This window comes from Dendrobium catenatum, unplaced genomic scaffold (assembly GCF_001605985.2).
Source record: "Dendrobium catenatum unplaced genomic scaffold, ASM160598v2 fragScaff_scaffold_325, whole genome shotgun sequence".
Lineage (NCBI taxonomy): Eukaryota > Viridiplantae > Streptophyta > Magnoliopsida > Asparagales > Orchidaceae > Dendrobium > Dendrobium catenatum.
Window position 1 is genome coordinate 1,891,456 of NW_021318787.1, and position 15,681 is coordinate 1,907,136.

The 15,681-nt window shown below is 34.0% G+C and overlaps 1 protein-coding gene across 1 annotated transcript in view; it reads right to left on the reverse strand.

Moving 5' to 3' along the window:
* LOC110095220 (small nuclear ribonucleoprotein E) overlaps positions 1 to 12,849 on the reverse strand; it is a 19,916-nt gene extending 7,067 nt beyond the window's left edge. The window contains exons 1-3 of the mRNA XM_020820662.2: positions 12,669 to 12,849; positions 12,514 to 12,540; positions 12,369 to 12,431 (exon numbers count right to left, since the gene is read on the reverse strand). Of these exons, the coding sequence (XP_020676321.1) occupies positions 12,369 to 12,431; positions 12,514 to 12,540; positions 12,669 to 12,710 (132 nt within the window). The 5' untranslated portion in view covers positions 12,711 to 12,849. The remainder of the gene's footprint in view (positions 1 to 12,368; positions 12,432 to 12,513; positions 12,541 to 12,668) is intronic.
* Positions 12,850 to 15,681: the final 2,832 nt, after the last annotated feature.

The window sequence follows — 15,681 nt, forward strand, 5'->3', positions numbered from 1 at the left end:
TCCAGTAGAAGACAAGATTAGAGAGAGTCGCCTTTGATGGTTTGGTCACATAAAACGGCGGCCTTGCGATGACCCGGTTAGGAGAGTAGAGGTATTAGATTTGACTTATGTTAAGAAAGGTAGGGGTAGACCTAAAAAGACTTGGTTAGAAAATATTAGGAATGACCTTTCTTTATTAGATTTAAACGAGAATTTGACTTTTAATAGGACACAATGGAGAAAAAGGATTCAGGTAGCCGACCCCGCGTAGTGGGATAAAGGCTTGATGTTGTTGTTGTATGAATAGAATCTTTAAGCCATTTATGGATCTATTCGTGATAGTATTCATAGATGATATACTTATATATTCCCCAAATGAAGAGATACATGCAAATCACTTAAGGATGGTGTTACATGCATTGAAAGGAAATAAATTGTATGCTAAATTCTCGAAGTGTGAATTTTGGCTGAAGAGTGTGAACTTTTTAGTGCATGTGATCAGTAATGGAGAGATTTCTGTGGATCAGCACAAAGTACAAGTTATATCAGATTGGCCTCGACCAGCTACCGTGACGGAGATCAGGAGCTTTTTGGGTTTAACTGGTTACTACAAAAGGTTTGTTGAGGGGTTTTCTCGAATAGCTATGCCATTATCTATATTGACCCAAAAGGCAGTGAAGTTTGTATGGACAGATCAAAGTGAAGAGTCTTTTCAAAAACTGAAACAGTGTTTGATGACTGCTCCAGTGCTTATTATTCCTTCGGGGACAGATGGATTTCAACTTTATAGTGATGCCTCTCACAAAGGGTTGGGTTGTGTACTGATGCAGAACTGAAGGGTCATTGCCTATGCTTCAAGGCAACTGAAAAATAATGAAAGAAACTATCCAACACATGATTTGGAGTTAGCTGCAGTGATTTTTGCCCTGAAGATATGGAGACATTACTTGTAAGGGGTTAAGTGTGAAGTATTTACTGACCACCAAAGTTTAAAATACATCTTCACACATAAAGAGTTGAATTTGAGGCAGAGGAGATGGTTGGAGCTTATTAAGGACTATGATTTAGATATCCAATATCATCCAAATAAAGCAAATGTAGTAGCAGATGCCTTAAGCAGGAAAACTTCTAGTAGTGCTAGTTGGATGATTACACAACAGCATGATTTGATAAGAGATTTGGAGAAGCTAGAGATTTTAATAGTCCAGCCCAATGATCCAGAGTTTGTGGCTTTGAATCAGATAATCATTTAGTCAACATTGAAGAACAGGATAAGGGAAGCTTTGCCACAAGATGAAGAATTTGAGAAAGTCCTAAATATGGTGAAGGTAGGTCACGTGGAGGAGTTTGAGCTTGATGAGAATGAGCTACTACGGTATAGAGGCAAAATTTGCATCCCTGATGTTGGAGACTTAAGAAATGACATTATTCAAGAAGCTCACTATTCGAATTATACCATTCACCCATGTACTAACAAGATGTACCAAGATTTGAAAGAATACTTTTGGTGGCCAGGGATGAAGAGAAGTGTAGCAGAAGTGGTGGCTAAGTGTACAGTTTGTCAAATGGTTAAAATAAAACATCAAAAGCCATGAGGTTTATTGCAGCCTTTACCCATACCGGAATGGAAGTGGGAGAACATAGCCATGGATTTTGTAGTTGGTTTACCCAGGTTCAGAAATGATCATGATGCTATATGGGTGAGAATAGATAGGTTGATCAAATCGGCACTTTTTTACCTATCAAACAATCTGATGTTGTTGAGAAGTTAGCAAGTGTTTATGTTAATGGGATTGTTAGACTTCATGGTGTACCAAGATTGATAGTATCAGATAGAAATGGGAGATTCACCTCTAGATTGTGGAGGAATGTTCATGAGACAATGGGCACTAGACTTAATTTCAGTATAGCCTTTCACCCTCAAACAGATGGTCAATCAGAAAGGACTATTCAGATTTTAGAGGATTTACTCAGATTATGTGTACTTGATTTTGATGGCAAATGGGAGACACACATACCACTGATTGAATTTACTTATAACAACAGTTTTCAATCAAGTAGAGTATGGCACCTTATGAAGCTTTTTATGAAAGAAAAGGTCGAACTCCTTTATGTTGGGCTGAGACAGAAGAAAGAAAGATCATTGGAGCTGATTTAGTGGATGATGCTACTAAAAAGATAAGACTAATCCGTGACAGATTAAAGGCTGTGCAAGACAGACAGAAGAAGTACTATGATGCTAAACATATATCAGTTGAGTTTGATGTTGGAGAGTTTGTATTTCTCAAAGTTAGTCCTATGAAAGGTGTGAAGAGATTTGGCAAAGTAGGAAAACTGAGTCCAAGGTATGTTGGCCCATTTGAAATATCAGAGAGAGTTGGAAGTGTGGCCTACAGATTGATTTTGCCATCTCATATGAGTGGAGTACACAATGTATTCCACATCTCTTCTTTGAAGAAATACATTTCAGATGAAGCTCAGAAGATCAGTACTGAATCAATAGATATCCAACCAGATCTGACATTCGTAGATGAACCTGAGAAGATCATATATTATGATGTTAAACAGCTTCGAAGCAGAGAGATTTCTTATGTTAAAGTTCTTTAGAAGCATGGATCTGAGAAAGATGTTACATGGGAGAAGGAATAAAAAATGAGAGAAAGTTACCCACACTTATTTGACAAAGGTATGATTTCTTAAGCTTGTCTTAAATTTCGAGGACGAAATTTTTTATTAAGAGGGAGAATTCTAAAACCCAAAAACAACGTTCGTAGGTCGTCCCCCGCTTTTCGATGCATCGCGACGAGACTTAAGTGAAATTTTCAAAGTTAACGAAATTCGACGAAAATAATTTTATAAAATTCTACATAAAATTCTGATCGTTTTGATATATAGAACTTATAGTTAATTTAGAGTATTTTGATAGATAAAAATTTTAGAAGTTTCATAATATCGGTTTTACTCCTATACGAATAAAAAGACAAATCCACTTAAGTGAGGGCATATACAAGGTTTAAAATTGCGTAATTAAGTCTCGAGGCGGTTTTCAACCGTAAGGCGATGCGTAAGCCTCGAGGCGGTCCGAGGCATAAGCCTCACAAACACAGAATTGCGTAAATGAGAAACTAAGGGTTTTAGCAGGTAAATAATAGCAATATTCTATCTTACAATAAAAACAACTAAATAATATATGAAAATAGTGGAAAGTAATAAAATAGATGCAATAAAATCATGTCCCAAAGTACAAAGAACATATAAAATGCAATCATATTCTATCATTAAATGGGTCTTCAAGGGAATCTTCTTCTCCAATTGTATCTATGAATGTCATATCATCATCATCTTCAATATGACTCACTTTTCTCTTCCTGTTAAATAAGAGAAAAGATCACAATCATGTTAATTGCTCACTTGATATAAATATAATGCAATAGCATATAAGAAGTTGTGGAATATACCTTTACTTGATTGTTGTGCTGCAGAGCTAGTGGATGTGTGTGGTGTAGTGGATGTGCCCACTTGATCTGTTTCATCTCTCAAGACATCCACACTTAGATCCTCTAGCTGTAAGTCTAATAATGGCAAATCTGTCTCATCATCTATAAATCACTCATTATCAGATGACACATCATCACACACCAACGGGTCATCATCCTTCAACCCCTTATTCCTCAACCTTCATGTAAGCAATTATTTCATCCTTCACATTGTCCGGCACTTTTGCACACGGTGCTACGTTCTTATGAGAGCATGATAAGTGTTCCTTCATGCTCACAAAAATTACATTTTAAATAGACATACGTCTTCTCGCCCCCTCCTACGTCAACTTGCACGCTATATTTCCAAGAAGGATATTCGCCTTTTCTTTACCTCTAACCATGTATCCTAAAGCAAAAATCCAAAAACACACAAAAACAATCAAAAAAACATAAACCATAGATTTTCTTACACTTGAAAAATCAAACCCTAAACTAAAAAAATACCTAAAATCCAATGTGGAGTACTCCTAGAGGGCGGCCGGAAACTTTAACTTCACCGGAGAGAGGCGGCGCCGGCGGGAGAAGCGGCAGGAAGGGAAGCCGACGGGTAAGCACCGTGCAGGAGCCCTCTGTTTCGCGAACTGGAGCCGTGAGAAATGGGAAAATTTTGGGAGAGTTGTTGCCGTTCGGGTATAAGGAGAAAAAAACTTCATTTTAAGTGGGTGGGCCCTAAGCCCATGAGGCGTATGAGTTGCGCAATTGCGCCTCTAATGCACGCCTCAGTCCAAGTGAGGCGTACGCCTCTGCTAGGTGTGGAATTGCATAAGCTTCGAGGCGGTTTTGGGACAAATTGCTCAAGGCGCGCCTCTTATTGCGCAATTTTAAACAGAGGGGCATAATGGTCTTTGGGCATTAACCCATCTTCTTATTACACTTACCGAACCCCTCCCCCTCTCATTCTTTCGCACAACACCCGAACCGAGCGAACAAAGGGGCGGACGGACAGCGGCTAGGGCTTGACGATGGGCTCTTCGGCGACTTTCTTCTGGCAAGAAAATTAGTCCAAATCGAAGAGGACAACGAGGGGAACATTCATGTACAATTATTTTGAAGTGAATCTTTCTAGATTTCTAGGATTTTTCCAAATTCTTATTTTCTTTCAAAATCTCTTTGAGAAATTGTTAGGTAATGATTAAAAAAGCATTTTAGCGGTAGAATCAATGATTTTGGGGAAAAATTTTGGAAATCGAAAAGTTAGGATTTTCACAAAAACTTTAATTCCTTAAAGATGTTTTTACAAAAATTATTCCTAAGGATATTAGAAATGTTTTTAAAACATGAATTTAGATTTTTAATGAAAATTTTATTTTTATAATTATATAATTAATTAAATCAAAAAATTAATAATATAATTACAAATATATGTTAACGATTAATTTTGGAACAATATTTTGATGAAATTGAAGATTGGTGATCAAGTATTTTATTTCATATAATTTAAAAACTTTCATTCTTATGTTTAGAATAAATGTTTTTATGCTTTGAACATGATTTTCACACTTGTTTTTCAATACGCATATGAATGAAAGAAAGTATATTAAAAGAATGTGCATGTTGATGCAGAGTGTCAATAGTAAAGGAGACTCGTAGAGTCAATGGTAAAGGAGGCTCATAGAGTCAATAGTAAAGAAAATGACCAAAATTTGACTGTGTACCTGATCAGTACAAAATTATGGGCACATCCAAGACGGGTGTTATTAAAGACATTATGCATAATATGATTCTTATATGTTTTTTTCAAATTATAAAAATTTATGTTTAAAGAAAAGGTAAATAAAATGTATTACTTTGAGGAAAAAAGTTATAAAAAATGTTTCTTATATATACTGATACGAAATTATGCAAGTTTGACAATCCTTTCATGTTTTCATACGAAAAATTATTTTATTTTGGTTTTATGTAAATTTTTATTTAAAGAAATGAACTACCTGCTAAGCGAGTAAGCTCATCATACGTTTGGAAATATTTTTCAGGAGAAATTGTTAAGAAGTGATGGCTGCACGACGACCGTACATATATCGTCGTAGAGTACCTCAGGAAGAAAGGTTCTTTTTTTGTTTTCTGTTGAGTTTGAGTTGAGTTCAATAGTATGTACCTGAGTATGAACAATTATTAGAGTTTATGTAATTGTGGTTTGAAGTTTTAGTAGTTGTGTGAGAAGAAACAATTTGGAACAATTGAGTTTGATATTATTAGTGGTCTTCATATAATTAGATAATGTTTATGTACTAACATTAAAGTTTTAAATGAAATTATTTATGTTTTATATGTGTTATCCGTACAACCGACTGTTCCCGCCCCGTTATTTACGGGCTAGCCGGGCAAAATCGTGACAATAGTGGTATCAGAGCATATTCTCTTATCATGACCCGGCCCGGCTAGCCCGATAATAACAGGGCGGGAACAGTCGGTCGTACGGATAACACATATAAAACATAAATAATTTCATTGAAAACTTTAATATTAGTACATAAACATCATCTAATTATATGAAATAGCCATTAATAACATCAAACTAAATTGTTTTTAAAACTGTTTCTTCTCACACAACTATTAAAACATCAAACTACAATTATATAAACTACAATAACTGTTCATACTCAGGTACATACTACTGAACTCAACTCAAACTCAAACTCAACAGAAAACATAAAAAGAACTTTTCTTTCTGAGGTCCCCCACGACGATATGTGTACGGTCGTCGTGCAGCCATCACTTCTTAACAGTTTCTCCTGAAAAATATTTCCAAACGTAGGATGAGCTTACTCGCTCAGCAGGTAGTTTATGTCTTTAAATAAAAATTTACATAAAACTAAAATAAAATAATTTTTCATATGAAAATATGAAATGATTGTCAAACTTGTATAATTTCGTATCAATACATAAAAGAAATATTTTTCATAACTTTTTCCTCAAAGTAATATTTTTCATTTACTTTTTCCTTAAACATAAATTTTCATAATTTGAAGAAAACATATAGATAGCATATTATGCATAATGTCTTTAATAACACCCTTCTCGGATGTGCCCATAATTTTGTAGTGATCAGGTACACAATCAAATTTTAGTCATTTCCTTTATCATTGGCTCTACGAGCCTTCTTTATCATTTTGGGCACTCCGCATCAACATGCACATTCTTTTAATATACTTTCTTCTATTCATATGTGTATTGAAAAAAAGTGTGAAAATCATGTTAAAAGAATAAAAATATTTATTCTAAATATAATAATGAAAGCTTCTAAATTACATGAAATAAAAGACTTGAATATACATATTGCCAAAAATGAAAATTCATAATTCGTGTAACATAAAACTTTTCAACCATTTGCATTTAATAATATAACGAATAAAATTATGAAATTTTTACCAAAAATATGAATATCTACCTCAAACCAAGTACGATACTTCTTCAAAATTTCACTTTGACATAGCTTATCACTTTAACGATCATAACCTAAAATGATAACAAAAGAGACATGTCACAAATTTAATAATCTAAATCCTAAATCTCAACTCTTCATTTCCCCTTAATAATTCTCTACGACACTTAATGAATTTTAATTAAATAAATCTTAATTTTCGAATTTAATTAAATCTTAATTTTTATAAGATCACCAATCTTCAATTTCATCAAAATATTGTTCCAAAATTAATCCTTAACATATATTTATAATTATATTATAATTTTCGGATTAAATTAATTATGAAAATTATAAAAACAAAATTTTCATCAAAAATCCAAATTCATGCTTCTAATGTCCTTAGGAATAATTTTTATAAAAACATCTTTAAAGAATTAAAGTTTTTGTGAAAACCTTAACTTTTCAACTTACCAAAATTTCCCCCAAAGTCTTCATTTTTACCATTAGAATGCTCCCTTAATCATTTCTTATTGATTTCTAAAATAGATTTTTGGGAGAAAAACATTTTCTAGAAAAACCCTAAAAATTCAATCTCAAATAACTTGAGATTTAGAAAGATTTGATTTAAAATAATTGTACCTTAAGACTCCTTTCGTCGTCAACTTCGATTTGGACAAATTTTCTCGCCGGAATAAAGCCATCGAAGAGCCCGTCGCCGAGCCCTAGCCGCTGTCCGTCCGCCCCTTTGTCCGCTCGGTTCGGGTGTCGTGCGAAAGAATGAGAGGGGGAGGGGTTCGGTGAGTGTAATAAGAAGATGGGTAAATTCCTAAAGACCATTATGCCCTCACTTAAGTGGATTTGTCTTTTTATTCGCATATGGGTAAAACCGATACTATGAAACTTCTAAAAATTTTATCTCTCAAAATACTCCAAATTAACTATAAGTTCTATACATCAAAACGATCAAAATTTTGCGTACAATTTTATAAAATTATTTTCATCGAATTTCGTTAACTTTGAAATTTTCACTTAAGTCTTGTCGCAACGCATTGAAAAGCGGGCGACGACCTACAAACGTCGTTCTCGAGTTTTACAGTATTTAAAAGGCTTTTAATGCATAATTATTGTATCTTTTATTTACATTAGATAGTTGTTATGAAAGAAGTTTTAAGCGTTTGGAATGAGTTGTATGTTTAATCCCTGAAACAAGAACTTTGTTCCCTCTTATAACAACTTCAAACAAACTTTTTTGAGTATTTTCGAAGAAGATTAAGAATTTAGCTTGAAGATAAAAAATTGTGCAAATTTTGAAAAAAAATTTATATGGCAATAAATAATGGCCAATATAATGTTTGATTACCCTCAAACAATGAGCTTGAATACAAACAATTTCAATAAAGATATGAATTCATCAACCATCCTTATTCTCTTCTTCAAGAATATATTTTTTTCAAGTGAGGAACTGCTATCAGCCTCATGCTAGTTCATCTTGTGCAAGATGAGAAAGAAAATTGCTAAATTAAGTACTAAGTTTTTAGAATAGAACCCCTCTGTAGAAGACACAAATAATAAACCATCTTAGGCGAGTGCAATGGAGGGAGGGGAATGAATTGTAGTTCTATCCCTTAATTAGCAAGATCAACACTTTTATGTTAAGGTTTAAACATCCAACACTCTTAAGTGAAGGTTTAAACACCTTCATATTGCAACATGGGAACCATGGGGCTCACATGCACTCCAAAATCAACACATTCCCAAATGTTTTTCCATTCCCCATCAAAATGTCTTATGAACTCATCTTTCAATCTTAAAATATGATAAAAAGCTATGATATCAACAATAAGTAAGAATATGGGGTCATGTTAGGAAGTTATTTTAACAATCATATCCACAAGAAAGTGCTTTACTATTGTGTTAGGTGGGGGAAGGCGGATTATTGTGATGTACTCTTGATCATCTTAAATATCAATTGATATAGCCACTTAATCAAAAATAGGCTAAAATGCAACATTGCATGCATCACAAATTTCTTCCAACATAATCCCATTTATAGGAGCTTTTGCATCAAGAATGATAGGGGTTCACATGGTGGCATGAGAAAACATAACTATAGCAGTGAATTCTTTGGCTTTTTCCATTCATTAGTGTATTTAAAAGGCTTTTAATGCATAACTATTGTATATTTTATTTACATTATATAGTTGTTATGAAAGAAGTTTTAAGCATTTGGAATGAATTGTATGTTTAATCCCTGAAACAAGAACTTTGTTCCCTCTTATAACAACTTCAAACAAACTATTTTGAAAAATTTCGAAGAAGACTAAGAATTTAGCTTGAAGATAAAAAAATTGTGCAAATTTTGAAAAAAAAATTTACTCGAATCGCACATAACTTAGATTTAGATGGCAATAAATGTTAGCCAATACAATGTTTGATTACCCTGAAACAATGAGCTTGAATGCAAACAATTTCAATAAAGATATGAATTCATCAACCATCTTTATTCTCTTCTTCAAGAATATAATTTTTTAAAGTGAGGAACTACTATCAGCCTCATGCTAGTTCATCTTGTGCAAGATGAGCAAGAAAATTGCTAAATTAAGTACTAAGTTTTTAGACTAGATTAGAAGACACAAATAATAAACCATCTTAGGCGAGTGCACAGGAGGGAGGGGAATGAATTGTAGTTCTATCGCTTAATTAGCAAGATCAACACTCTTATGTTAAGGTTTAAACATCCAACACTCTTAAGTGAAGGTTTAAACATCTTCATATTGCAACATGGGAACCATGGGGCTCATATGCACTCCAAAATCAACACATTCCCAAATGTTTATCCATTCCCCATCAAAATGTCTTATGAACTCATCTTTCAATCTTAAAATATGATAAAAAGTTATGATATCAACAATAAGTAAAAATATGGGGTCATGTTAGGAAGTTATTTTGACAATCATATCCACAAGAAAGTGCTTTACTGTTGTGTTAGGTGGTGGAAGGGGGATTATTGTGGTGTACTCTTGATCATCTTAAATATCAATTGATATAGCCACTTAATCAAAAATAGGCTAAAATGCAACATTGCATGCATCACAAATTTCTTCCAACTTAATCCCATTTATAGGAGCTTTTGCATCAAGAATGATAGGAGTTCTTGGCATGAGAAAACATAACTATAGCAGTGAACATCTAAATAAGATCTGATAGCTCAACAAGTGTCAATAATCTAACAACATCCAAAAGATCAATAGGATCCAATAGTATGTCAGGAACTATCTACACAACTAAGGTTATTATAATAGATGTAACTTATAATTTAGTAATTTACAACTCGTATTACGAATCAATTCTTCAACAATGAAACTATTCCCAAGCATCATAAGCACAACAAGGGATATAACAATGTGAATGGCAAATAAATTACTTTTTTAGAGTTGCTCAATCTTCTTTATTTTCAAAACTAAAATAAACCTTCAGAAGAAGAGGAATCGTGTAAACCTAAAACTTTAATCATTACTTTGGGTTAATGGTAGGCCACAAATGCCTCCTAGTTTCCGAATACATGATCAGCAAAGAGGGCTTTAAACCACACAAAGGTACTTGTGGCTCAAGACTATCTCATGACTCGGATCCAACCATGCTTTGACTCACCAGAATCATTACAACCATCCATCAAAACAGCACATGTTGATGGATGGCTACCAAATACTTCTGATATTTTTGAAATAATAATAAGAATCTACATAACCCAACAACTAGAGATTATAAATGATTCTTAATCATTAATGATAACAAATGTTGAGAATACAAATGGCCAAGGTCTAACAAAACAGAAGTTAACCCTTGAGAATTCATCCGAATGAGCATGCTATAAACAACCCTTAGCTTTAACAAGGGAGAAATTATTTTGGGAAATAACCCATCATTCTAATTCTATAGAGTTTGATCCCTATTTGGGTATGTATGCAACATATTGATTAAGCAACTCAAAAGGAGGAAAGAAGAATAATCCTTTGCTCTCAAAATGAGAGCATCTGCAAGGTATCTAATTTATCAAGCTCTCCTTCTCATAACATAAATGATATTTACAAATCCCGCATTAAAATGCAAGATAAATATGAAATAAATAGGGTCCCTAAAATAAGTCCCTTTGATAAAAAGATAACCTCTTTAAAATTAACAATGAATTCTGAAAATTTAGTTCAAGTTGTACCTCAAAACTCCCCACACTCAAACAATAAGGGCATCTTAAGATCATAAAATATTACTTCAAGCATAAATCAAGCTTTACTCCATCTTTCACCTTGTCCGTTGCAAACCCATGTCACTGGTTACTCTATCACTTATCAACATTGTTATCAGCTCCATTGCCAATTAATATAGCTGACAACATTATCAAAATAAATAATAACCCTAGTGTGGAAGTTGGCAAAAAAAAGTGAGATCTTTATGTACTTACCAACATGAGCTCGTAAATGGCTAGATGGACAATGAGCTTAAGGCATAACCCAAAAGGCTAAGTAGCTTGCCAACATGAGTTCACACCACAACTAAGTAATAATCAAGCTTGCAAGTTTTGCTCAAACTCACATGTTGGACAATTGGACCTAGCACCATGGCCAAACAATTAACGAGCTCATTGGTGTGATCTCAAATCAACATGAAATAGAAAAAAGCATAAAAAAATCACACAAACAAGCTATTAGGATATCTATTCAAGCTCACTACATGAACAGTTGGTGACAAACTCATGTCTCATATGGGCTATACAAGCACATCGACAGGGCGTGAACAGATCTCAAGGTAGAGGTGCATCCTAAGGCAGCAACCTTTTGTTGGTAATCACTAATCAGATAATGATCTGCCTTTTTTATCTTTATCTTTTGTTTAGCCACTGCCACATGAACTTGCAGGCAATGATAGTTAGATGTGTCACTGCCATATATGAGCTTGCATGCTATAAAAGTGCAATATGACTGCTTCAATCTTGACTTCAAAGTAATGAACAAAGACAACAACAATAAGTTAGGAGAGGATGGAGTGCAATTGGGAGATTGTTGTCAAAGTTGCTAGCAATTCTCCCGTCAATTTGCTTGAATTTCTAGAAACCCAACATCAAGGCCAGCGTTCCCTAAAACCGAGACAAACAATCCGAGTAATAATGACTTGGACTCTTGAAACATGATTAACAATGCCAAGATTGCCAAAAACTTGGATTTTATGCTGCCAAAAATCTGGGCAGTAGGCAACCACGTGTTCTGGCATGTGTTTTGACAATACCCAAAAATCACATTTTTCGTCAATTACATCATCAAATTGGGCAAACAGTTGTTCTTATTTACAAAAGAGAATATATCACAATTTACAAATTTTAGAAAAACTGCATTTTAGAACAAGACACAAACCTCATGGAGTTTCTTTTTTATATATACAAAAGAGAAGAAATCACATTTACAAATTTTAAATTGGGAGACTTCGTGACTTACAATAATGCGCCCCTCGATTCTGAGATCCTTCTGCTCGAAAAGCCAGATCTGAATCCGCGCTTTCTGGAGCAGTATAGCAACAAAGGTTCAGAAACTAGTAATAACAAATATCCCTACAATATCGAAATAATCAAATAACACTTACGCTCTGGAGGAACCTAAAGATCAGATTCTGACACCAGCCGCCCGGAAATAAATCGATACAACAGAAGTAAAAAAAAAATTAGAATAGTAATTGAGATCATTGATTAGACGAATGGAAGACCAAACAGAAAACAGAATATAAGGCGGTAAACAAACGATGGGCTGGGTCATAATCCTCTGGACTTTGGTGGTCGCCATGGCTGCTCCCGTCTCTGATTCGCCGCTGCGAGCTATCCCACTGAGCCTCTATAGAGCAGAAAGCGTAATAACGACAGCACGTTGATGATACAAACCCTAATCACGCGACTAAGGCTTTGTTTGATTTTTTTTTGCCACAGTTTAAGATTAGTTCAGAAAATAAAATTTTGTAAAGGAGAAGTATATATAAAAAACTTTCTCAAAATTACAGAAAAAATGAAAAAAAGAAGTTATTGGGAACGTGATTTGACAAATCAAACAACACAAAAAAAATTCCTCCGTTTCTAAAAACGAAAAAGACAAAAAAACACTCAAACAAACAAAACCTAAATGTATATGTAGCCTAACTTGAATTATGCGTAGCCTAACTTGAATTCGTCTTCTCTAGCCCGAATTTATTTGATTTTAGCTGGCTTATATTTGATTAGAAGGATGAAATTAAAAATAAGAAGATCATTTTAATATATATAATTTATTTTTTTAATTGGGAGTTCATATATAAGCCCTACCTTGCTCAATAGCATGAAGGAACACTTTGTAAAATTAGGGTTTACAAATGAAAGGTAATGTAGACTTGAAACCACTTAGCGACGATTTAAGGTCTAGGGATGTTCGTAGCTATGATCTAGAGTTTGGTGTAATTTTACAAGGGCCTTAAAAGAGACAAACCTAATGCAGAATCAAAATAGATTATACTTGATCGAGTTGGCCGATTGTATAACTCTTGTGGCTTTTTCATTTTCTTTCAAAGTTTTTGCTTGTACTAACTCATTTTTATGAGTGAAGGGGTTTCATGTTTCCAAATGCTATTTGGTGAAAATTCAAAATATTGAAAATCAAATTTTATTTGATTTGGTTCAATTTGCTCACAAAAGATTTAGGAAAGAACAGTATGCAAGCATATATGTGATCTCCTAGTCAAAATAGGTTAACCTAGGTTGACTAGTCATTTAGCATATAGTGTTTATTGGTCACATGTATTTAGCACCTTGCACTTACAAGTAGATATTAGTCTAGACTCATATAATCTTTGCAAGGCATCATAACCTCTTAGCCTAATTAACTTAATTTCAATTTTATGATTTGTAGTCAAGCTAAATTGATACAATTCAATCTTTATACTTTTATTTCCAGATATGCTAATTATATTGCCTCTATTTGTAGGTTAGCTAATACAATGTCATGCATCTCAAGATAGCCTACACTATATTTTAGGATAATCTACCATAACTCTTTGCGAGCTTAACAAACAAAGCTCTACATAAGGTATTGGTTGGGAACCCACACTCGACGGGCAAGAGTATGGGCGGGCTTCGCCCTCCCACTGTGACTTTCGGGATGTCGTATCCACCCATACCCACCCACTTCCCACATTTTTTGAATTCAATCTCCCACAAACTGATGGCCTTGAGGCTTCTTGCCCTTTACTTTAACTGCAAAATTTCAAGTTGCATATCAGAATTTATCGTGATCACAGAGCAATTCAGTGATGCGCACTACATAGTGAGGATTGTGATAATATTCAGCATACGGTGGTTGACAATGTAAATCAATTTATCCCTCGATGTTGAGTACCCACCTACGAGGTCATGGGCGTACACATACCCATTGGATAAGGGTGGGTATGTGGGTATGGGTACCCAATGCATGACTTTGTTAATAAACATTATATGTTACAATATAACTTTAAGCCACTTTTTAATTAAAAATATTCTTTTTATAGCTATTAGATGAGATACATAATAGAGCTTGCTAATGATCAAAGCCCTAAAGCCTTGGTTCACATTCATGTTATAGTAGGTCAAAAGTATATAAAAGTCTTTAATTTAAAAATATCTAATTTGCATGTATATTATATTTCTTAAGATAGAGCTCTCCTTGTTAGACTGGTTTTAATTGATACATGTAGAAGGTTATCTTGTCACATTATGCAGTGATTGTCATGTTCCAAACATGATTCCAAATCCAATTGAATTGCATTAGTTACATATAATTGGGTTATATTTGTAATATCTCTTATCAAATCCAAATAACTTTATGTGACTAATCTTCAATTTGAAATTTGAAATTAGTTAGTAATTATGAGTTTTGGAATGTTGAATGGAATAGAAAATAATTGATATTTGGAGTTGCAAAGTTGAAAATCCAAGTTTAAGAATTTCTTTGTGAGCGTCCGGCACCGACGTTGGCGGCCCCCTTGGCATTGAGCTCACTAGTTTTTGGAGAATTTGAGCGTGTGTCATGACACTGGATTTTAGGTGAGCATATTCTATGAGAATATGGAAGTTTCTCTATAAGTGTTGCAAGGTATGGCAATCGTGGGACGAATTCTAGCCCCATTTATTGAAAGCAGATGTGAGAGGTTAAACAATACTATAAGTAGTTTTTTACACCATCTAACAGAAGCAGATGTGTGAGGAATTCTAGCCCCACTTACTACATGCAAGTGTGGGAGGTAAGGAAAACATAAGTGGAAATGGAGGTATAAGTAGGCATCAGAACATTTGCATATTAAGCATTATATTTTATATGTTAATATTCTTATACTACATTAAATTTTAGAAAACTCTAAAATTCACATATGATATGTGACAGCACCAAATTTTGTGTTCAGTTCTACTTGTTTTTATCCGAATTGAAAAAAAAAAGATAAATATTTGAAATTTTATATTTTGAACATATTTTCACGTGCTTGGAAGTGTTTTGGTGTATGAAAATGGTATGTATGTGATTTGGAGTGAGTCATAGGGTTTAGGAATTTATATTGGAGATTTTTAAAAATTTCCCCGTGAAGTGCCTTAATGTTGGGTGTTTGAGTCCTGCGGCACTGCAGCAGTGCTTGGGTGCTAAATACTGACATTACAGCGTTGTAGTCTCAAGTTTTTTTGGATTTTAAACTAACACTGTAATGCTGGATAGTTGCATCGCAGCACTAAGCTATTATCTACACTTAAATAAATATTAAATCTTA